This window comes from Papio anubis, unplaced genomic scaffold, assembly GCF_008728515.1.
Source record: "Papio anubis isolate 15944 unplaced genomic scaffold, Panubis1.0 scaffold188, whole genome shotgun sequence".
NCBI lineage: Eukaryota > Metazoa > Chordata > Mammalia > Primates > Cercopithecidae > Papio > Papio anubis.
The window spans coordinates 63,868-88,515 of record NW_022161888.1 but is presented as its reverse complement, the minus strand read 5'-3'; the positions used below and the strand labels follow the sequence as shown (position 1 = coordinate 88,515).

Below are 24,648 nucleotides of genomic sequence, written 5' to 3'. Positions count from 1 at the left end.
CCGCCCCCGCAAAAAAAAAATAGATGGTACATGGGAATTAACATTTAGGGAAGCAGTTAATTTCTGAACCTCCAAAATGCTTTCCTGTTCAGATCAATCCTGTGCCTTGGTTTCTGTATTCTTCTTTAAGTCACTCTTAAGTTCCCCTTTTACTTTTGATAATGATCATGGATTCTGCCCCTTTTTGTTGGTGGGGTGGGTGGGAGGGGTTTAGAATCTTCCCTTAGAATCTTTTATTATTTTATACTAAGCAGGAATTGTACAGATAACCTAAGTCTTCTTGTATTGCATTTTTATTTTTAAACAGGAAATTAGAAATATCCTCTGGAAAGCTGGCCAGATTTGCAGATGGCTCTGCTGTAGTACAGGTAAAAAGTCCAGATTTTAAAAATTCATCTTAAAAATGGGTACAGAGACTCATACTAAATGTGTAACTACAACATTGTGTAACTACTTAGCATTTTGATACTGGAAATTAATTCAGATACTACTAAGATAGTTTATACTGTAAGAATCATTCCCGACAACCAGCGTCCAGAGGGCTGCATGTATTAAGTGACTTATTTTTTTCTATTTTTTTAATTTTTATTTTCTGAGATGGACTCTTGCTCTGTCACCAGACTGGAGTGCAGTGGTGCGATTTCGGCTCACTGCAACCTCTGCCTCCTGGGTTCAAGCGATTCTTTTGCCTCAGCCTCCCGAGTAGCTGGGACTACAGGAGTGCACCACCACACCCAGCTAATTTTTTTATTTTTGGTGGAGATGGGGTTTCACCATGTTGGCCAGGATGGTCTCGATCTCTTTTTTTTTTTTTTTTTTGAGATGGAGTCTCTCTCTGTCGCCCAGGCTGGAGTGCAGTGGTGTGATCTCAGCTCACTGCAACCTCCGCCTCCTGGGTTCACGCCGTTCTCCTGCCTCAGCCTCCCAAGCAGCTGGGACCACAGGCGCCCGCCATCACGCCCGGCTAATTTTTTGTGTTTTTAGTAGAGTTGGGATTTCACTGTGCTAGCCAGGATGGTCTCAATCTCCTGACCTCGTGATCCACCCGCCTTGGCCTCCCAAAGTGCTGGGATTACAGGCATGGGCCACCGTGCCTGGCCTGGTCTCGATCTCTTGAACTCGTGATCCACCTGCCTTGCCCTCCCAAAATGCTGGAATTACAAGCGTGAGCGACCGTGCCTGGCCATTTTAAGTGACCTTTAACATCCTTTCCAAACTTGGGCTTCTCTTTTATGCATTAATAAATTCTGTTGTGCTTTTCTAGAGAAAGTGATTTTGGTATTTTCTTCTATAGTAATAATTGGGGAATTTTTCCTTATGTATAGCCACATAAGAAGTAGAGAATACTATTCAATTCATTGGATATGACTAAATTACCTGTTAATCTTGCCTTATCCATAGCTTTTGAAAAGCTCAGAGATCAAGATTGGACTACTTGTGAATAACTATTTTTATTTCATAATCATGTCATAGAATTATATATCTTTTCTTGAGTTTAATTGGAGTAAGGATTCATTCAGTTGCTACTTAGATGCTGATATCTGATTTCAAATGAACTTACCAGTGTTGTTCTTTATGTTTAAGTCAGGTGACACTGCAGTAATGGTCACAGCGGTCAGTAAAACAAAACCTTCGCCTTCCCAGTTTATGCCTTTGGTGGTAAGTTTTTGCTGATTTATCTGAACTGTAATATGGTGTAAGTAAGTGTAGAATGTATAATATTTTTGTCCAGTGTCTAGTGAGTGGAAAATACATGTCTAGTGAGTGGAAAATATGAACTTGCACAACAAAGAATTTTTCCTAGTTTTTTGATGCTGACTCATTAAAAGAGTATAAACTGCTTCATAAGCAAATACTAGGATTAAGCATGCTTTAGAATTTGGAGCGTCCAGGTGCATAAGTTGACAAGAAGATTGGAAGCGCATGACTACTTTGACACTGAATAAGCAATGAATTCATTTCCCTCATAGTTTCCCTTCAGTATGACTCTGCAAGTACAGTCAGCCCTCCATGTCCTTGGGTTCTGCATCCATGGATTCAACCAACCATGAATCGAAAATATTGGGGAAAAAATTGCATCTGTACTGAACACATACAGACTTTTTTTTCTTGTCATTCCCTACAATACGGTATAAAAACTAAGTAGCATTTACTTTGTATTAAGGATTATATATAATCTAGAGATTGATTTAAAGTATATGAGAGGATATACATAGGTTATAAACAAATACTATGGTGTTTTACATCAAGGATTTGAGCATCAATGGATTTTTTTTTTTTTTTTTTTTTTTTTTGAGACGGAGTCTTGCTCTGTCGCCCAGGCTGGAGTGCAGTGGCCGGATCTCAGCTCACTGCAAGCTCCGCCTCCCGGGTTCCCGCCATTCTCCTGCCTCAGCCTCCCGAGTAGCTGGGACTACAGGCGCCCGCCACGTCGCCCGGCTAGTTTTTTGCATTTTTAGTAGAGACGGGGTTTCACCGTGTTAGCCAGGATGGTCTCGATCTCCTGACCTCGTGATCCGCCCGTCTCGGCCTCCCAAAGTGCTGGGATTACAGGCTTGAGCCACCGCGCCCGGCGCATCAATGGATTTTGATATCCGCAAGAGGTCCTAGAACCAATCTCCCAGAGATACCAAGAGACAACTGTATGTTTAGTAATGAGTTCGTTTGCATTTTATAGCTCCCTTCTATTATGAAAAGGGGGGCACAATTATATTTAACAGAGTTGATACCCAGAAAAGCAATGTTTGACTTGATCAGAATGAGTATCTGTGGGAAATAGTGAGTCTTCCACTCTTACTGTTGAGTAGAAGACTTTTTTTTTTTTTTTTTTTTTTTTTTAAAGAAACAGGGTCTAGCTCTGTCACCCAGGTTAGAGTTGTTCAGTGGTGTGATCATAGTTCACTGCAGCCTCAAACTCCTGGGCTCAAGCAGTCCTCCTACCTCAGCCTTCTGAGTAGCTAGGACTATGGGTGCAGGCCATTGTGCCCAACTAATTTTTTTTTTTTTTTATGGGGGGTAGAGACGAGGTCTTTCTGTGTTACCCAGGCAGTTCTAAAACCCCTGGCCTGAAGCAATCCTCCTGCCTTGGCCTCCCAAAATGCTGGGATTACAGGTGTGAGCCACTACACCTGAACATTTTTTTATTTCACTTTGCGGAAACATTTCTATCAACTTTCCTTTCCCCAAAAGATATAAAATGCTAAGTAAGTAAAATATTTTCTGCTCTGAGTCTAGACTGTGTTGTTGGCGACCTCAGGAGAATTAGCATTCATATAGTAGTTCTTACAGTATAGTTTGTTTCTACAAAAAGAATTATATGAACTTTTTTTTTTTTTTTGCTGCTTCAGGTTGACTACAGACAAAAAGCTGCTGCAGCAGGTAGAATTCCCACAAACTATCTGAGAAGAGAGATTGGTACTTCTGATAAAGAAATTCTTACAAGTCGAATAATAGGTAAGATATTAACATAGACGCATTCATCTTCTCTGATATGCCTATATTAGCATCTTTTGCATCTGTGTTCTACAGTATATCTTAAGTTTTCCTTCATAGCATTAACGCCGCATAAGATTATTCACTCTTTCTCTTCCCTCACTTAAATGTGGGCACTGGGAGAAAAAAGCTTTTGTTTCTTCACTGTTGAATCCCTAGTACCTGTTATACTGCTTAGCACAGAATAGGCATTCAATAAATATTTGTTGACTAAATGAGTAAATTTCTATTGAGCATATGAATTTTATGGTCCATGCCTCTACTCTGTTGAATCTATTCCTAGTACATTTTTTCATGTTCAGAATAGTAATTCCTAAACATTATATTTATCAGCTACTGAAATAATGTCCATAATCTTTCAAATGTTTAACATCCCTACATATTGTGGGATCGTATGTAATTATAGCTCTTCTACCCATAAATTGCTTTTTTTTTTGAGACGGAGTCTTGCTCTGTCACCCAGGCTGGGGTGCAATGGCGCAGTCTTGGCTCACTGCAACCTCTGCCTTCCGGGTTCAAGTGATTCTGCTGCCTCAGCCTCCTGGGTAGCTGGGATTACGGGCGCCCACCACCATGCCTGGCTGATTTTTGTATTTTTAGTAGAGACGGGGTTTCTACATGTTACTCAGGCTGGTCTTGAACTCCTGATCTCTTGATCCGCCCACCTCAGCCTCCCAAAGTGCTGGGATTGCAGGCGTGAGCCACTGCGGTCGGCCAGAAATTGCTATTTTAGGTATATTTATATACAGTCTTCAGACAGAAAGTAGCAAGGAAGCATTTTTTTTTGGTCTGCTATTGGTCTTAAGTGTCTTTGCTCTGCTTATATATGTAACTGTTGCCTGTGGAACCAGAATGAAAAATTGCTCCCCAATCTTTATTGTTAATGTACTCCTTCTGTGTTTGTTTTTTGTTGTTAGGGCATGGTATGTAATAGTGGAAGCACTGACATTTATCTGTGTCCCTCTTAATAAATTGGTCCAAGGGGATTTTTCTTGAAAACATATTGAATGGCTATCTATATTAGTTCAAAAGTTTTGAACTGTAAAGCAACTCTGTCAGTACGGTTTAATGTCTTTTTTTTTCTTTTGGCAGATCGTTCAATTAGACCGCTCTTTCCAGCTGGCTACTTCTATGATACACAGGTAGGTTCTGCTTTAGGTTTTTTAGTTGCCAGATCAATCAAAAATTACTTAATGAATCTCTGCAATACTTCCTAGACTAAACATTAGAAAGAACATAAGAATTTTTTATGATACTGTTATATTTTACAGTAAGTTTTCGAAAAAAGATAGTACTTTTTTTTTTTTTTTTTTTTAAGACCGAGTCTCACTGTGTCACCCAGGCTAGAGTGCAATGGCACGATCTCAGCTCACTGCAACCTCTGCCTCCCAGGTTCAAGTGATTCTCCTGCCTCAGCCTCCTGAGTAGCTGGGATTACAGGCACGCACCACCACACCCGGCTAATTTTTGTATTTTTAGTAGAGACCAGTTTTCACCATGTTGGTCAGGCTGGTCTCGAGCTCCTGACCTCGTGATCCGCCCCCCTCGGCTTCCCAAAGTGCTAGGATTGCAGGCATGAGCCACTGTGCCCGGCCAAAAGATAGTACTTTTACAAAGCTAACATTTATTCAGTGTCTATTTGAGTTGACACCTGAATTATGAGTAGGAGTTAGCCAACCAAGGTGTGTCAGGGAAGCATTGAAAGTCCAGAGGCAGGAAAGAAATTAGTGAGTTTAAAAAGAAGATCAGCGTGACTAGAGTGAGTAGAGACCAGATCAGGCTGGGAATAGGACAACCAACATAGCTAATTTTTATTACCTAATTTTATTGCTGGATCCTCTGAACCTCTACTTTATTATATGTTAATACTTTCTGAATAATATTTTCTTTCAGGGTAATGACACGTATACTTAAGTAACCATTTTATTCATTTGAAATAAATAAATACACCTTGCAAATATGCCTTTGCAAGAATATCACAGCCTTAACCTCAGGAAGTTTTGTTTTTTGTTTTTTTTGAGTCAGGGCCTCTGTTGCCCAGGCTGGGGTACAGTTGGCATGGTTATAACTCACTGCAGCCTCAAACTCCTGAGCCCAAGTGATCCTCCCCACTTAGCCTTCTAAGTAGCTGGGACTACAGGCACAAACCACCATACCCAGCTAAGTTTTTTTTTTTTTTTTTGTAGAGGGGGGTTTCACTATGTAAGCCAGGCTGGTCTCAAACTCCTGCTTTCAAGCAATCCTCTTGCCTCAGCCTCCCAAACTACTGGTATTACAGCTATGAGCCAGCACACCCAGTCAGAGAAGTTTTTTTCTTAAGTGCATGACATGGGCACATTATTGCAGTATAAAGTTTGTTTCATCTATGCTTATAAACAGAACTTTTTTTTTTTTTTTTTGGAGACGGAATCTCTCGCTGTCACCCAGGCTGGAGTGCAATGGCGCGATCTCGGCTCACTGCAATCTCCGCCTCCCAGGTTCAAACGATTCTCCCTGCCTCAGCCTCCTGAGTAGCTGGGATTACAGGTGCCCGCCACCACACCCAGCTAATTTTTTTGTATTTTTAATAGAAATGGGGTTTTGCCATGTTGGCCAGACTGGTCTTGAACTCCTGACCTCAAGTGATCCCCTGCCTCAGCCTCCTAACGTGCTGGTATTACAGGTGTGAGCCACCGCACCCTGCCCAACAGAATTTTTTTTCTTTTTTTTTGAGACAGAGTTTTGCTCTTGTTGCCCAGGCTGGTGTCCAGTGGCGCGGTCTCAGCTCACTGAAACCTCTGCCTCCAGGTTCAAGTGATTCTCCCGCCTCAGCCTCCCTAGTAGCTGGAACTATAGGCGTGCACTACCACGCATGGCTAATTTTTGTATTTTTAGTAGAGACGGGGTTTTGCCATGTTGGCCAGGCTGGTCTTGAACTCCCAACCTCAGGTGATCCGCCCACCTCGGCCTCCCAAAGTGCTGGGTTTACAGGCATGAGCCACCATGCCTGGCCTAGAAAATATTTTTATATGATAGAAAGAGCTAACATTTACTGAATATTTGCAACATGTGAGGACTGTGATAAGTGCTTTACCTACAGTATTTCTCTAATCCTCGTAGGCACCCTTTGGGAAGATGCCATTATTTATCCCATTTATTTATTTATTTAGTAACAGAGTCTCACTCTGGCATCCAGGCTGGAGTGCAATGGCGCGATCTCAGCTCACTACAACCTCTACCTCCTGGGTTCAAGAGATTCTTCTGCCTCAGCCTCCTGAACTGGGACTGCCTCAGCTGGGACTACAGGCACTGGCCGCTACACCTGGCTAATTTTTGTCTTTTTAGTAGCAACAGGGTTTCACCATTTTGATCAGACTAGTCTCAAACTCCTGACCTCAGGTGATCTGCCCTCCTCAGCCTCCCAAAGTGCTGAGATTACAGGCGTGAGCCACAACGCCTGGCCTGTTTTTCCCTTTTAAAGATGAGAAAGCTTTTCGGGTTTAATTTAAGTAATTTATCCAATGTCAAGCATTTAGTTAAATGATAGCCAAAATTAAGAGGTTTGGCTACAAAGCCCCTGCTTTTAGCCATATAGTGCTCTTGTATTTTAGGCCAGGATGTTAACCTAAATGATAACCCTTCCAAATCAAACAGATTATTTTAAGTGATTCAAATTTTTTCCCTTTTACCAGGTTCTGTGTAATCTGTTAGCAGTAGATGGTGTTAATGAGCCTGATGTCCTAGCAATTAATGGCGGTAAGTATAAAAGTAGAGATGAAAAGTTATCAGTGTTGATTTTTTTTAAAGCAATGAAATTTTAATTTCAGCCCTTATTTTTCTCCATTTTTAAGCTTCCGTGGCCCTGTCATTATCAGATATTCCTTGGAATGGACCTGTTGGTAAGTTAGGATTTAAAAATAAGAAATCATATGTATATTTTTTTTCAGTAAGTAGTAGCCACTATGAATTGAACTAGATGACATTCTAAGTCTCCTTTCAGGTCTTTCAGATATTTTCATCCTTGTCGTGGGTTCTGTTTCTAATAGCAGTATGTTATGGTGTTATAGATTTTATGTCCCTAGATATTTTGACTTCATAATTGCCTCTTTCCGTTAGAGGACTTCTTTTTTTCTTTTTTCTTTTAACTGGGAAATTGCAGAGTATATACTCCTTCAGGATAAAATTAATGTAACTTATGGCTGTTAGAGTCATAATCATGCGATATAAAAATGGCTCATTGAGTAAATAATTATCAAGTGTCCTAGGCAGACCAGGCCCTAGCAATACAACAATGAAAGATGCCGTTATTGCTTTCAGCATAAAGAAGACAGATAATTATTTATAATCAGTGGTATTATAAAAACATAGTTAAAGTGCTAAGAATATGATAGAGAAGAGCAGGTTTGATTTTGTGTGGTCAGGTTGTCAAGGAGGGCTCCTCAGAGTAGTCATTGTGTAAGCTGAACCCTAGTAGGGTCTGGTGTTAAGCATTTGCCTTAGGGAGAATCCTCTCTAGACCAGGGGCCAAACATAAGCATAATCCCAGAGGTGTGGAAGAAGTGGTATATTTGACCAATTCAGAGTAGTCCATGAGGCCAGAAGGTAGGGTGGGGTAGGATGTTCTGTGGGTCTTAAATACCGTGTTAGAAACATGGATTTTATTCTGTGGTCACAATCAAAGATGGGGTTGAAGCCATCACTGGAATAATGTCTTGAAAACTGGGAATTTCCATTAAACAGTTGCCAATGTTCTAATACATTTTAGGGGCAGTACGAATAGGAATGATTGATGGAGAATATGTTGTTAACCCAACAAGAAAAGAAATGTCTTCCAGTACTTTAAATTTAGTGGTTGCTGGAGCACCTAAAAGTCAGATTGGTAAGTTGTTTAAATACCTCATTTGTTCTGGATTTTACTTACAAGTTCTTTCTTCTTAAACTAAATTTAAAATCTTTGTGTGTATGTTTTGTCGGTAGCCATAAAAATTTTGGTTATGTTTTATCTCTGTCCTATTTTTGTAGTGCTCTTGCTTCATATCAAATGATACCTAAGATTACAGGATTTTACTCAATTTTATTTAAAATATACAAAAGTATTTACCAAGACCATTTCAGTAATTATTTTTAGACTAATATTTTGTCTAAGAATAATTTCTATTTTTATTTATTTTTTTTTGAGACGGAGTCTCGCTCTGTCGCCCAGGCTGGAGTGCAGTGGACAGATCTCAGCTCACTGCAAGCTCTGCCTCCTGGGTTTACGCCCTTCTCCTGCCTCAGCCTCCCGAGTAGCTGGGACTACAGACGCCCGCCACCTCGCCTGGCTAGTTTTTTGTATTTTTTTTAGTAGAGACGGGGTTTCACCGTGTTAGCCAGGATGGTCTCGATCTCCTGACCTCGTGATCCACCCGTCTCGGCCTCCCAAAGTGCTGGGATTACAGGCTTGAGCCACCGCGCCCGGCCAATTTCAGTAATTATGTTTAGACTAATAAGTTATTAGTCTAAATAACTTAGTTTAAAACTAGAAGTTCTAAGTCTGGTAGTAACCATTGTATTAGTTTAAATATTATAATTTAGCTATTTCTAAGTCTGCTTGGTATCCTCTTGAGAAGTGACCCATTTCTACTAGGTGGAAAACGAGTAATAAAATAGAAGAAATGCATTGACCATGGGCCATTTTCACATCCTCCTTGTAACAGAAATGCCATACTTGCATGAATGAAAATCAAGTCCTTGTTCTGTGGAAGGAAAATGGACTTTAGCAGTCAGAATGACCTGGATTTGAAACCTGTCTCTGCCACTATAATCGTGTGATCTTGGACAAATTATTTTTATTTATTTTTTTATTTTTTATTTATTTATTTATTTATTTTTTGAGACGGAGTCTCGCTCTGTCACCCAGGCTGGAGTGCAGTGGCCGGATCTCAGCTCACTGCAAGCTCCGCCTCCCGGGTTCACGCCATTCTCCTGCCTCAGCCTCCCGAGTAGCTGGGACTACAGGCGTCCGCCACCTCGTCCGGCTAGTTTTTTGTATTTTTTAGTAGAGACGGGGTTTCACCATGTTAACCAGGATAGTCTCGATCTCCTGACCTCGTGATCCACCCGTCTCGGCCTCCCAAAGTGCTGGGATTACAGGCTTGAGCCACCGCGCCCGGCTGGACAAATTATTTAAGGGCTTTTATTGTTGGTTTATTCTACTATGTGATATTTGATGTGTGGGACTTTTTGACATAGGGTCTTCTGATGTGGGAACATTTTGATGAAACAAACTATTCAACTATTACTGCTTTTTTGTACAAGTAATATGTGAAACATCTCATTTCCAGCTTCTGCTTCTGGTATGTTAGCCAGTGATAAAGTTAAAACTAGGTTCTATAAGTAAGAAAAATCCCCATGTATTAGTTGGGGGTTGTGTTGTCGAACAAAATAAGACTTAAACAGGATGGAAACGTTATATTTCTCTCAGGTAAAAGAAATTCAGAGGTGGTAAATCTAAGACAGTGATAGTGGTTCCATGACATCTTAGGAAATCTAGATTCCTTTTAGCTTTCTCCTCTGTTATCCTCAAGATGTGGCCTCATCTTCATGCTTATGAACTGGCATGAAGAGCTCTGGCCAACGTATCTGACTTATAGGCAGGAGGAAGAAAAAAGAAGGGAATAGCAAAAAGGTGTGTGGCAGTTGAGTGAGTCAACCTGCGTTTTAAGCAGCTTTCCCAGAAATCCCCACACAGCAGTTTCTACTTACATCTCATTGAGCAGAACTGTGGCACATGACTATACCCTCGACTGCAAGGAAGGCAAGGAAATGATTTTTGTATTCTGCCTCTGGAAGGTGGGATTCGTACTGTGGGTAACTGTCAAAATGTAGAGAGGATATTCCAAAGAATGAGGAAGCTATGAATAATAGATGATGTCTACTTCATGTTTGAGCATCTTGGAGCCTTGAGGAAAGTATTGGTTTCCTGTTCATCTGCATCTGAATTTTTTGCTGAAAGTTACAGTGTTCGTTTATTCTCTATTAGTAAACTAGTCTGGTTACTTTACAGGGTAGTTATGAAGATAGGAGTCAAGGTTTGCAAAGTGCCCAGCATGTTACTGGTACCTAATAAGCATACAGTTAATACTTGCTATTATCATTAAGACACGGAAATAAACCTGTTGTTAATTGGTCATATAGCCGCTATCTACCTTAGAGTTTGAACTCTTCTAATTGTAAGTAGACATTAGAGGAATGGACTACTTCACAATTTTTTTTTTTTTTTTTTTTTTGAGACCGAGTCTCGCTCTGTCTCCCAGGGTAGAGGAGTGCAGCAGTGCAGTCTCAGCTCACTGCAACCTCTGCCTCCCAAGTTCAATTGATTCTCCTGCCCAGTCTCCCAAGTAGCTGGGATTATAGGCATGCGCCGCCACGCCCAGCTAATTTTTGTATTTTTAGTAGAGACGGGATTTTGCCATGTTGGCTAGGCTGGTCTTGAATTTCTGGCCTTAAGCGATCCACCTGCTTCAGCCTCCAAAAGTGCTAGGGTTACAGGCATGAGCCACTGCACCCAGCAGAACCAAGGAATCTTTGCTGCACATATGGCATGCCATAGAAACCCCATAGGCAGACTTCCAGCTGGCTCTTCTCACCTGTTGCTCTCAGGAGGGAAGAATGAGACTCTAGAGACTGCATAAATTTCAGAGAGTAGTCTTGGGTAGAGGGAGACTGAGAGTAATTCAGAACCAACCTGTAAGGAGATGGTTTTTTAGGAATTACCAGCCTCCAGTTTATGACTTTTGTATCACTATTTCCATGCAGCTATTTAACCAGCTCTCTGCATTCATAAAGATGCATCAAATATGCATTTTAACCCCTTGTTTACCTGTTAAAGTTAACATCGGGTCCAAGTGAAATACCACCATCATGGAACTTTTGTGATACAAAAATACAAAAAAGTAATTGCTACTATTTCGTTATTAAAATATTTAGTCGTCCAAATCTTTTTTTTTTTTTGGAAACTAAGTCTCTCTCTGTTGCCCAGGCTGGAGTGCAGTGGCACGATCTCGGCTCAGTGCAACCTCCGCCTCCCAGGTTCAAGTGATTCTTTTGACCCAGCCTCCTGAGTAGCTGGGATTACAGGCATGCACCACCACACCTGGCCAATTTTTGTATTTTTAGTAGAGACAGGGTTTCACCGTGTTTGCCAGGCTGGTCTTGAACTCCTGACCTCAGGTGATCTACCCACCTTGGCCTCCCAAAGTGCTGGGATTGCAGGCTTGAGCCACCACTCCTGGGCAGTCATCCAGATCTTTAGAGTATAATCTTACAGGGTAAGAATAATTACTCCATGCTGTCAACACCAACATTCTGAACAGTGGCATTTAAATGCTTGTTTACTTCAACACCAACATTCTGAACAGTGCCCTTTAGATGCTTGTTTTCAACTGGTATATTTAATATCACTAATATTTCTGTGTGTGAGAAGATATAAGTCAGGAAAAAGTATACCAATAACATGTTTTTAGAAAAGATTTTGTGTCTAGAATTTATAGCTTCAGCTAATCTCAAAACTGCATCTTCAACTGCTAAAATGGTTGACAGTTTATAGCAATCTTTGTTTTCGTTTTGTTTTTAGTTGAGATGGAGTCTTACTCTGTCGCCTAGGCTGGAGTGCAGTGGTACGATCTCGGCTCACTGCAACCTCCACCTCCGGGTTCAAGTGATTCTCTTGCCTTGGCCTCACAAGTAGCTGAGACTACAGGCGCGTGCCACCACATCTGGCTAATTTTTTATTTTTAGTAGGGATAGGGTTTCACCTGTTGGCCAGGCTGGTCTCAAACTCCTGACCTCAGGTGATCCACCTGCCTTGGCCTCCCAAAGTACTGGAATTACAGGCGTGAGCTACCATGCCAGGCCTATAGCAATCATTTTGACAAGCTTTTATGTTTAAATTTTTAGCATCCGTGGCAGTGTTGTCCAGTAGAACTCTCTGCAGTGAAGGGAATGTTTTATATCTGATCATGTGGCTACTTAGCACTTCAGATGTGGCTAGAGTAACTGAGGAACCAAAATTTTAATTTTGTCTAATTTTAAATCATTTAAATGCAAATAGGCATATGTGGCTAGTAGTTACCATATTGGACAGCACAGCTCTATAGACTCAACTGTAAGCAGTGTTCTTCCTTCCTTCCTTCCTTCCTTCCTTCCTTCCTTCCTTCCTTCCTTCCTTCCTTCCTTCCTTCCTTCCTTTTTTTTTTTTTTTTTGACAGAGTCTCACTCTGTCTCCAAGCTGTAATGCAATGGTGTGATTATGTGTCACTACAGCCTCAAACTCTCGGGTTCAAATGATCCTCTGTCCTCAGCCTCCTGAGTAGCTGGGAATCCAGGCACATGTCACCACACCTGGCTAAAGGAATTTTCTTATAAAATATTTTTTAAAAGGAATTGCATTAAAGTTTAATGAGTGAAAACAAAATATATTTTGAGGGGAGGTATCCATTTTTCTTTTCTTTTTTTTTTTTTTTTTTGAGATGGAGTCTCGCTCTGTTGCCCAGGCTGGAGTGCAGTGGCACGATCTCGGCTCACTGCAAGCTCTGCCTCCCGGGTTTACACCATTCTCCTACCTCAGCCTCCCGAGTAGCTGGGACTACAGGCGCCCACCACCTCGCCCGGCTAGTTTTTTGTATTTTTTAGTAGAGACGGGATTTCACCATGTTAGCCAGGATGGTCTCGATCTCCTGACCTCGTGATCCGCCTGTCTCGGCCTCCCAAAGTGCTGGGATTACAGGCGTGAGCCACCGTGCCCAGCCCCATTTTTCTTTGTCATATTCTTTTTTTTTAAATTTTATCATTATTTTTATTGGAATATAGCATCTCACTATATTGCCCAGGCTATTCTTCTGGCCTCAAGTAATCCTCCTGTCTTGGCACTGGAATTACAAGCATGAGCCCCATGTCTAGCCATATATATATATATTTTTTAATCTGATTCTCAACTATTCTCAACTCTGTTGTCCAGACTAGAGTATGAGTATAGTGGCATAATCATGGGTCACTGTACCCTCAAACTGCTGGGCTCAAGCGATCATCCTGCCTCAGCCTCTAGAAAAATAGCTAGGATTACAGGCACACCACCACAGCTGAGTTTTTTATCTTCTAGTTGTTATTTTTTTAGGACAGGACTTTGCTGTGTTGCTAAGCCTGATCGCAGACTCCTGGCCTCAAATAATCCTCCCACCTTGGCCTCCCAAAGTACTGGGACAATAGGCGTGAGCCATCATACCTGGCCACATATTTTATTTTTAAAAGCAATTTATTGAGATATAATTTATACCCATTAAATGAATTTTTAAAAATCTCCTGTTTAATTCTGTCAAAGTGAGAGGATATCCTGGAAATACAGATGAGAAAAAGAATATAGCCATCTTAGTATCATGTTATCATAGGAAATTTCTTCAGGCCTGGTGCAAAATATGGAAACCTTATTTCCCTTTACCCTCTCCCATTTGGAATGCAATTGTTTTCCTTTTCTTCTACGGTTAGAACCATGTCAGGCAGCGTTAAAAATTTTTGCTTTTACTTCAAATGTCAACATAATTTAGAAAACTTAAGAGGGAAAGAAAAACTTATTGCTCTGTATTTACTCTTTTTCTCTCTTATTTATTTATTTATTTATTTTGAGATGGAGCCTTGTTCTGTCGCCCAGGCTAGAGTGCAGTGGTGTGATCTCGGCTCACTGCAACCTGTACCTCCTGTGTTCAAACGATTCTCATGCCTCAGCCTCCTGAGTATCTGGGATTACAGGCACCCACCACCACGCCTGGCTAATTTTTTTTGTATTTTTAGTACAGACAGAGTTTCACTATGTTGGCCATGCTGGTCTCGAGCTCCTGACCTCAGGTGATCTGCCCACCTTAGCCTCCCAAAGTGCTGGGATTACAGGTGTGAGCCACCATGCCCAACCTCTATGTTTATTCTTAGTTTGCATACTGATTTTCTTTCCTTTCTAACAGTCCACGATTTCTTCTCTTATTTTTTCATTTCTGTTTGGCAACACATTTTTTAATTTCTCCTTTATTTGAGAGTCTTGACTTCCCCTTCCTTCCTTAGTATTTTCACTGGGTGTAGGATTCTGGGTTGACAGTTCTTTTCTTTCAGCACCTGAAAAATACCGTGCCACTTCCTTTTGGCCTGCATGGTTTCTGATGGTAAATCTGCTATTATTTGAATTGCTTTTCCCCTAGAGGTAAGGTGTCATTTTTCTCTGGCTGGTTTCAAGTTTTCGTCTTTTTTTTTCAGAAGTCTGATTATGATGTTTCTTGGCTTGGCTTTTTTGAGGATTACCCAGTTGAGAGTTTACTTTGAATCTGTAGGTTTGTGTCTGTCAAATTTGGGGAGTTTTCAGCAATTATTTTTTCTAGTACTTTTTTAGCCCTGACCTCTTTCTCCTATTCTTCCATGATTCTGATAACACAAATATTAGCTCCTTTCATGAGTCTACTTCCGTTGGCTGATGGAATTCCAACATATAAAGCACATTGAGAGGGTGGAGGCATTCATTCTATTATAAATTGAACCTAGAAACCTTAGAAGTAATGAGTTAGATAATAAATCTTAATGACAACAGGATGTGGTTAAATATATAAAATGTGTTGATAACTATGCATTTGCCTGATCTTTGACTTTGTACAAGTTGAGAGACACCAGAACTGACACACAAGTAGGCAGGAGGCTAGTCAGCCTCCTGGAATGCAAAACTGAAACTGAATAGTAGATTTTAGAAGCCTAACTTCTACCTGCATTACACAGGAGTTTAATTGTTATAAAAGCTATCTGTTTATGATGGTCATTACAGTCCTTTAGTTGGCTTACTTGAAACAGGATCACTGCAAAGATTTCCCCATCTGTGCAAGAATTAGACGATGTGACAATTAATTATTAAACAGGAAATATTTATTAGATTCCTATTGTGTTGCGTATTTTTACATTTTATTTAAAATATGTATTGCCAGGTGCGGTGGCTCACGCCTGTAATCCCAGCACTTTGGGAGGCCGAGGCGGGTGGTTCACAAGGTCAGGAGATCGAGACCATCCTGGCTAACATGGTGAAACCCCATCTCTAACTAAAAATACAAAAAATTAGCTGGGCGTGGTCACGGGCGCCTGTAGTCCCAGCTACTCGGGAGGCTGAGGCAGGAGAATGGCATGAATCCGGGAGGCAGAGCTGGCAGTGAGCCGAGATCACGCCACTGCACTCCATCCTGGGCGACAGAGCAAGACTCCGTTTCAAAAAAAAAAAAAAGTATTAAAAACAAAAGCACTTGTATACTTTAAAAGATTTAATTTTTATCTTATGTGACTTATAGCTCAATATCTTATTTTTTAAATATATACATAATTTATTTTTTTTCTTCTGTTTCATTTTTTATGGGAAATCCCTCCTTAAACTTAAGGAGAATATAAACCTAAATACGAATATCAAGGGGTCTTTATTCATTTACTGCTGCTTACATTTTGGAAGTATGTTGATTCTGAGGAAAGAAATCAAGGTGGATCTATCACTAAGAAGTAAAATTGATCCACAATATTTATGTCATGTCATGGTATTTGAAACTGTTATATTACTAAGAACTTTGATGGCAGTCATTTTTTTTTTCTTTTTCCTTTAAATAGTCATGTTGGAAGCCTCTGCAGAGAACATTTTACAGCAGGACTTTTGCCATGCTATCAAAGTGGGAGTGAAATATACCCAGCAAATAATTCAGGGCATTCAGCAGTTGGTAAAAGAAATTGGTGTTACCAAGAGGACGCCTCAGAAGTTATTTACCCCTTTGCCAGAGATTGTGAAACATACTCATAAGTAAGAACATCTGTGCAAATGAAAATATGAAATTGTCATCAGATTTAATTTCCTCGTGGGAGAGAAACTTCCCATGGAAGCACTGCCCATCCATTACTTCGTAAATAGCACTTTTCTGTTTTAAGAGTCATTCTCATAAATATCTGTTTACTCCCTTAAAAAGGATAAGCCCACATCACACTTGTAAGGCCTAACTTTGAATCTCAAACGAAAGAGGGTGTTTATTGGTCAAGATTCAGGTGATCACCACATCTCTCCATGTCTGGGAAAAAGAAAATAAATAAGATACTTGAATATCTAAGGAAGCTGTTGGAATTCTCAAAGAGAAATCAGATGTAATCACTGTTACATGCCCAGTGCTTAGAACATTAGGCAGACACTCAGTAAATGTAAATGAATCACTGAAAAATTATTTTATTTGAAAAAATTGAAAAGGTTAAAACTTTCCCTTAATGTCAGTTGCACAGCCATCAGTCAGAAATTAAATTAACTCTTCCTAGCAAAAGAGTTTCCTGTGATAATTGAGCCAAAATGGGTAGAATGAAGAAAGGAAGAGGTTAAAAAGAGTATGTGAAAGGTGAAATTAGTTGAACAATTAAAAAGAAGAGAACAGGATACCACATGTGGTTTCCCCTGAGAGGGTGAGAGAAAGAAATTTGGGTTCTGTGCTGTAAATAGTAAACAGATTAGCAATGATAAATAGCAATGTAAATTTTTAATTCTTTCTGAAGTATTTATTAAAGTTTTAGCTGATTATTAAATATTTCAGTTTTGTTTATAATAGAAACTGCCTCATGTTTCCAAATATTATTATGCTAACATTTATTTTGTGCTTAAATAGACTCGCTATGGAGAGACTCTATGCAGTTTTTACAGATTACGAACATGAAAAAGTAGGTATACCCGAGTTGTGTCTTCTATAATTGCCCTAGGAATACATTTTTGTCATAACTCATGTAATTTTATGAATGTTAGTCCTATTTTTATTAAAAATCTCTAAACAAAAAGCTAACAAAAGCCTAATTGTTTCTCCATTCTTTTGTTTTGTTTTGTTTTTGAGACAGTCTCTCTCTATCTCCCAGGCTGGAGTGCAGTGGTATGATCTCAGCTCACTGCAACTTTCGCCTTCCAGCGATTCTTCTGCCTCAGCCTCCCAAGTAGCTGGGATTGCAGGTGCACGCCACCACACCCAGCTATCTTCTGTATTTTTAGTAGAGACAAGGTTTCACCATGTTGGCCAGGCTGGTCTCGAACTCCTGGCCTCAAGTGATCTGCCCACTTTGGCCACCCAAAGTTCTTTTCTTTTTAGTATAAGTTTTAGGGGAGTGCACAAATGTATTTGAATGAATTAACAGGTAATATTTGTCATAAATCAATAACCAATTCCAGTGTTTTAAAGAATATTATAGTTAGATAAATCTGAGTAATTCACAATGTGTTCATTGTATAATAATTAGAAAATAGAAATGTTAAATATCATGTATATGTAATAACTGAACCTCAACTTTCTTTTAGGTTTCCAGAGATGAAGCTATTAACAAAATAAGATTAGATACAGAGGAACAACTAAAAGGTAAATTTCATTTTATTTTATTTTGTTTTTTTGCTGAGGGCAGCTTTAATAAGACGTGGCCTGACTCTTGCTTCTTGGGATTAAACATCAAAGAGGAAAGGCATCACATCCGTAGGAAAAGAAGACTTCAAAGGACTTTGAACTTTACAGCTGCTGTTCCCTAGACCTGGAATGCTCTCTCATAGCAGGTGGTCTTCTTCTAACTCAAGGTTCAAATGCCACCTCTTCTCCAAAGCCTCCCCGAGCTGTTTCAGGGAAAGAGAAAGTCCCCTTTGCACAGAACCGCTATTACTATGTATTTTTTAATTTTAAAAGTGTTGAAAGAAATAATAGACTTTTTTAAAAACTTTGGTTGAAGATCTCAAATAAATGTTACTCTCATTGCTTCTCAGCTTTATTTTCAGTAAACTTGCAATAATGATATGTCACAGGGTTACTGCTAAATTAACTTCTATAAATGTGGCTAGCACTACATTTGATGCAGAGTAGGTACCTAGTAAATGTTGAATGTGAATGTTCCTGATCTTTTCTGAATCAAATTCTTATCATACAAGAAATGTAACCTGGTATTTTGTCATTTGAAAACACAAATATATTCTTTAAAATTATTGAGTTCTTGATCTGTGAAATTGCAGTGTTAATAATACCTGGTTTATGGGGATTAAATGAGTGAATCATTTACATCTGTGCCTGGCACACAGTAAGTGTTCAATAAATGTTAACTGATGCTATTCTTATTCTTAATACCTAGTGGAATCATAGGATACAGAACTTAGGTAATTTAGCTCTCCAGAAATTATTAAGCAAAGGATCTTACTGCATAATATCAACCTAACACAAATGGAATATAAATGAAGTATGACATAGTTTTTGTTAATTTTTCTAATAGACAAATATACTTTCACATGAATATTTATTTTAAGATAAAAAACTGGCCAGGTGTGGTGGCTCATGCTTGTAATCCCAGCACTTTGGGAGGCCAAAGCAGGTGGATCACTTGAGGTCAGGAGTTCAAGACCAGCCTGGCCAATATGGTGAAACCCCATCTCTACCAAAAATACAAAAATTAGGCAGGCATGGTGGCAGGCGCCTGTAATCCCAGCTACTCGGGAGGCTGAGGCATGAGAATCACTTGAACCTGTTAGGCAGAAGTTGTAGTGAGCTGAGATCGCCACTGCACTCCAGCCTGGGCAATAGAGCAAGACTCCATCTCAAAAAAAGAAAAAAAAAAAATGCTGTTGGCATTGATATTAAGGCCATTAATTGTAATTGTCATTGAATAAGTTTAGTCCTTTCTCACTACATTTCATCCTAGTTGTTAAGAAAGAAATTTTATAGCAAATACTGTCTTATTTTAAAAGAAAAATGACTTTTTGTTTGTATTATACATAGTAGAATAGCTTCCCGACCCTCTGGGTTGATAGGATATTTTAAATGTTTTGGTAGTGATTGTTCTCTTTTCTAAGTACAACTCAGTTAAAGCAGAAAAGATATTAAAGTCTAATATTAAAAATTATTCTTATCTGAGGAAGATACGATACTAATATATCTTTCTGTGATCATTTCTTATGTTTTGGTTACTTTGAAGTTATATTTAATAAACCATACACATGAGAGAACAGTACTTAAAACTTGGCATAAAGTAATTGATAGGGTAGAGTAGCTTAACATCTAAACCCTAAGCTAAAAATAAAATAAAATAAAACCATAAACCTTTGAGGCTGACAGATCTGTATTCAGGTCACAGCTGTATCAGTTACTATCTGTGTGGTCTCAGGCAGTTTACTCCACCTCTTTATTTTTTATTTATGTTTTTTTTTTTAAAGTCTGGTTATCTCTTACGCAGCACTCCACCCCTTTAAGCTTCAGTTTTTTCTTCTGTAGAATGGGAATAATAAAATTTATTTCATAAGTTATTATGAAAGTTAAAAGTATTAAAAAACCAATAAAGTGCCTGGCTCATGAAAGCATTTGACAAATATTAGATAGAAAACAGTCTGTAGGGATTTATAATATATTTTTTAAATTGTTCCCCAATTTGCAGATTTAGATTAAAGGCAAAAGAGTGAGGGTGACTACTCTTAAAACTGTCAGTTAGGCCAGGCGCAATGGCTCACGCCTGTAATCCCAGCACTTTGGGAGGCCAAGGCAGGCGGATCATCTGAGGTCAGGAGTTTGAGCCTAGCCTGAAGGCCAGCCTGACCAACATGGAGAAACCCAGTCTCTACTAAAAATACAAAAATTAGCTGGGTGTGTTGGCACATGCCTGTAATCCCAGCTACTAGGGAGGCTGAGGCAGGAGAATTGCTTGAACCCAGGAGGCGAAGGTTGCGGTGAGCTGAGATCATGCCATTGCACTTTAGCATGGGCAACAAGAGCAAAACTCCGTTTCCAAAAAAAAACAAAAAAAGACTGTCAGACCTTTCCATAAAGGTTGGCTGGATTCTTCTGGTAACATAATAGAAAAGGGAACTGATGGGCTGGGCGCAGTGGCTCACGCCTGTAATCCTAGCACTTAGGGAGGCCGAGGCAGGCAGATTGCCTGACTTCAGGAGTTACAAGAGCAGCCTGGGCAACATGGTAATACCCCGTCTCCACTAAAATACAAAAAATTAGCCGGATATGGTGGCACACGCCTGTAGTTCCAGCTACTCAGGAGGCTAAGGCAGGAGAATTGCTTGAACCCAGGAGACAGAGGTTGCAGTGAGCCAAGATTGCGCCATTGCACTCCAACCTGGGCAACAGAGCGAGACTTTGTCTCCAAAAAAAAAAAAAAAAAAAAGAAAGAAAATTAAGTTCTCGATAACAACACCATTGTGGTACTTGGTACTTGATATGTCACAGTTGCTTGAGAACATTTATCTACTTTGTTTGCCTGAGGACTACATGTTCAGAGTCATCTCCCTTGGTTGATTCCTGTAGTTAGTTGATTTTGTGCTATGACCTTTAGAGAAATCCTATCTCCTAAAAAGTAAAAAACTTTGTCTTGGTTTGTCTTTTTTCTATAGAAAAATTTCCGGAGGCCGATCCATATGAAATAATAGAATCCTTCAATGTTGTTGCAAAGGAAGTTTTTAGAAGTATTATTTTGAATGAATACAAAAGGTAAACATACCCTTTTTTGTTGAAATTTAAGTATGCACTGTCTCTGCAAGTTGCCTTGAAAATAGAAACTTGATCAAAGAAAGTTTGTTTTTTTTCAAGTGAACAGTAAAGAATTATAATATTTGCTATATAAATGGACACCTGTTGAAGAAAGAAGATACATAGATATGTGACCATCTGTCTTGGGCCTTGTGTGTAAAGCAGTGCTTGCCAGCCCTGACTGCACTTCAGGATTCCCTGTAGAGCACTTTTTTTTTTTTTTTTTTTTTTTTGAGACTGAGTCTCGCTCTGTCGCCCAGGCTGAGTGCGGTGGCGCAATCTCGGCCCACTGCAAGCTCCACCTCCCGGGTTCACGCCATTCTCCCCGCTCAGCCTCCCAAGTAGCTGGGACTACAGGTACCCACCACCACGCCCAGCTACTTTTTTGTATTTTTAGTAAAGACGGGGTTTCACTGTGTTAGCCAGGATGGTCTCGATCTCCTGACCTCATGATCTGCCTGCCTCGGCCTCCCAAAGTGCTGGGTTTACAGGCATGAGCCACCGCACCTGGCCTACCTATAGAGCTTTTTAACAACACAGTAATATAGGTTCAACTTCAGACGTTCTGATTCAGTGATATTCAGGATAGTGCTCAAGTATCTATTATTTTTTAAAGTTCCACAGGGGATTATGATACGCAACTGAGACTGAGAATTTCCTGGCAGAAATAAACACGTGTGATTTATCTGATTTCCAGTATGACTTCATGTATTTATTTCCTGTATCACTATAGGTGTGATGGTCGGGATTTGACTTCACTTAGGAATATAAGTTGTGAGGTAGATACGTTTAAAACCCTTCATGGATCAGCATTATTTCAAAGAGGACAAACACAGGTAATTTATGTAAAAAGCTCTAATTATTTGCTGAATTAAGAATGTTTAATTAGATCTAATAGAAGTACATTAGTAGATGCTGTAGGTTTTGTCATATGGTATATATTATTTATTTAAATTAATATCTGGCAGTTCTTGTTTGTTTGTTTAGTTTGAGACAGGTTCTCGCTTTGTCACTCAGGCTCCAGTGCAGTGGCACAATCATACCTCATTGAAACTTCGAACTCCTGGACTCAGGTGATCCTCCCACCTCAGCTTCCCTAGTAGCTGGGACTACAGCCGTGTGCCACCATGCCTGGTTAATTAAAACTTTTTTTTTTTGTAGAGACAAGGTCTTACTCTGTTGCCCAAGCTGGTCTCAAACTCTTGGCCTCAAGCAATCCTCCTACCACAGCCTCCCAGTGTTCTGGGATTACAGGCATGAACCACCACGCTTGGCCTCTCGTGTGTTTTTTATGCAATCTTAACAGTTTATTTGATGTATAATTGCTATTCAATAAACTATGTTGTTTAAAATGTGTGTTTTGGTAACTTTTCACATGTATACAACTGAGAAATCAGTTAAGATAATGAACGGGCCAGGCATGGTAGCTCATGCTTGTAATTCCAGCACTTTGGGAGGCCCAGGAGGGAGGATTGCTTGAGGCCAGGAGTTCGAGGTTGCAATGAGCTGTGGTTGTGCCATTGCACTCCAGCCTGGACTACTGAGCAAGACCCTATCTCTTAAAAAATTTAAAAATGAAAAAGATAATGAACATATCAGTTACCCCCAAGAGTTTCCTCATGCCTTTTTGGAATTCCTTCTTCCTACCCCCCACCTCCTCAAGAGACTACTGATCTGCTTTTGTCACTATAAATTAGTTTGCATTTTCTAGAATTATCTGATATTTCTGTTATATCTTTCTTTTAATATTGGGTATACAAAATTGAGTAACTCAGACTCCAGTTTATGGCATATTGTCATTGTTGACCTATTCAAGGCCCACATTGTTTTCTCCATGTAGCCTGTACAGTTCTATTCTTTTTCTATTCTTTATTCTTTACATAGGCACCCACTCTTGTATTTAACAGGTAGCCTTCTGGTTCTCCTTCTGTTCGTTTATTAATATTTACCTACCTCTGTATTCATTGTTCTATGTACCATATTATGCTTTATACTTCTTTCCCACATTAATTGTTTCTTTAATTCTATCAATCTGATAGGTACCCAGTAGTATCTTTTTGCTTTAATTTGTATTTTCCTGATTACTAGTGAGGCTGAGCATTATTTATATGACAGCCAGTCAACATGGTCACTGCACAAACCATGCCCTGGAGAACTGCACACCTCCAGGGCACTATTTTCACATGGATATTGTCCCCTAGAGTTGTGCAGTGTGGTGACCCTGCTTCAGGTTTGCCCTTTTATGAATTTTCTGTCCATATCCTTTGGCCAGTTTTTCTTTTTTTAATATGGTTTACTGTATTTTACCTGCTATTTTGCAGTAATTTCTCTCTTTTTTTTTTTTTGAGACAGAGTCTCGCTCTGTCACCCAGGCTGAAGTGCAGTGGCGCGATCTCGGCTCACTGCAAGCTCCGCCTCCCGGGTTCACGCCATTCTCCTGCCTCAGCCTCCTGAGTAGCTAGGACTACAGGTGCGCGCCACCGCGCCCGGCTAATTTTTTGTATTTTTAGTAGAGACGGGGTTTCACTGTGGTCTCGATCTCCTGACCTTGTGATCCGCCCGCCTCGGCCTCCCAAAGTGCTGGGATTACAGGCATGAGCCACCGCGCCTGGCCTGCAGTAATTTCTTAAGTGTTTTAAATATTAATTCTTTTTGGTAACAAACTTTATATATATGTCTCTTTTATTGATTGCCTTTTAACTTTGCCTGCGGTAGTCTACTATGTTTAGAGTAAACCTGAAATCTTTAGTTCTGATATAAATTCTTCTGTACCTTAAAGTCACAAAGTTACTCACCTACTTTTTCTATTAGCTTTCTAGTTTTAGCTGTCAAATTTAGACCATTAGTCGATCTTTGAGTTTATTCCTACATGTTGTATAAAATGAAAACCTCCATAGTGAGCCAATTTTACATTATTTACTAATACTTTATTTTTCTGAATGACTTGAGATGTTAACTTATGATAGTCAGAGTTTATAAACACATTGTTAAGCTATATCCTTTTTCATTGTTACGTGAATTTTCTGGGCCACTGTCAAACTATTTTAATTATTATGATTTAGGGATATATTTTAATATCTGAGAAGCAAGTCATCTTCCCTGTTTGTTTAATCCCCTCAAAATTATCTTAAACTTTAGGTACATTTGTTCCTTTGTTTGAATTTTAGTATTACATCAAGTTCTCAAAATTTCCTTTTAGGATTTACAATTATAATTGCACTAAATTTTTATATTAATCTGAGAGAAGAATGATACTTTTACAATTTAAGTTAGAGTCTTTACAGTGAATATAGTGTGTGTCACCTTTGATTCAGGTTTTGTTTTATGCTCTTTAGTCAAGTTTTTAAAATGCCTTTATTAAGATGTTCTGCATACTTTTGTTATCCATTGTGACAATCTCTGGCTTTGTAGCTGTAGTACTTAGTCCATTCATGTTGAATTTAAACATTGATGTGATTGAATTTACTGTCATTTTATTATTTTTCTTTTGCCCTTCTGTTTTTTGTTTCTCTATTTTTTACTTTCATTCAGCCTTCTTTTTGAATGAATTAAATATTTTTTTAGAATTTTATTTTAATTTGCCTATTTATTTTTTAGCTGTACCTCTGAATTATTTTCCAGT

At 39.4% G+C, this 24,648-nt stretch overlaps 1 protein-coding gene across 2 annotated transcripts in view; it reads left to right on the top strand.

Moving 5' to 3' along the window:
* Positions 1 to 283: 283 nt before the first annotated feature.
* The window catches only part of LOC116272770 (polyribonucleotide nucleotidyltransferase 1, mitochondrial), a 51,762-nt gene continuing 27,397 nt past the window's right edge, over positions 284 to 24,648 (top strand). Inside the window, exons 1-12 of one of the 2 annotated variants that reach the window (XM_031661555.1) lie at positions 284 to 368; positions 1,585 to 1,659; positions 3,348 to 3,453; positions 4,585 to 4,634; positions 7,164 to 7,227; positions 7,323 to 7,370; positions 8,237 to 8,350; positions 16,123 to 16,309; positions 17,151 to 17,202; positions 17,825 to 17,882; positions 20,891 to 20,987; positions 21,760 to 21,862. In XM_031661555.1, coding sequence (XP_031517415.1) covers positions 1,603 to 1,659; positions 3,348 to 3,453; positions 4,585 to 4,634; positions 7,164 to 7,227; positions 7,323 to 7,370; positions 8,237 to 8,350; positions 16,123 to 16,309; positions 17,151 to 17,202; positions 17,825 to 17,882; positions 20,891 to 20,987; positions 21,760 to 21,862 — 936 coding nt within the window. In that variant the 5' untranslated portion in view covers positions 284 to 368; positions 1,585 to 1,602. The remainder of the gene's footprint in view (positions 369 to 1,584; positions 1,660 to 3,347; positions 3,454 to 4,584; positions 4,635 to 7,163; positions 7,228 to 7,322; positions 7,371 to 8,236; positions 8,351 to 16,122; positions 16,310 to 17,150; positions 17,203 to 17,824; positions 17,883 to 20,890; positions 20,988 to 21,759; positions 21,863 to 24,648) is intronic. The other variant, XM_031661556.1, reaches the window with a different exon arrangement.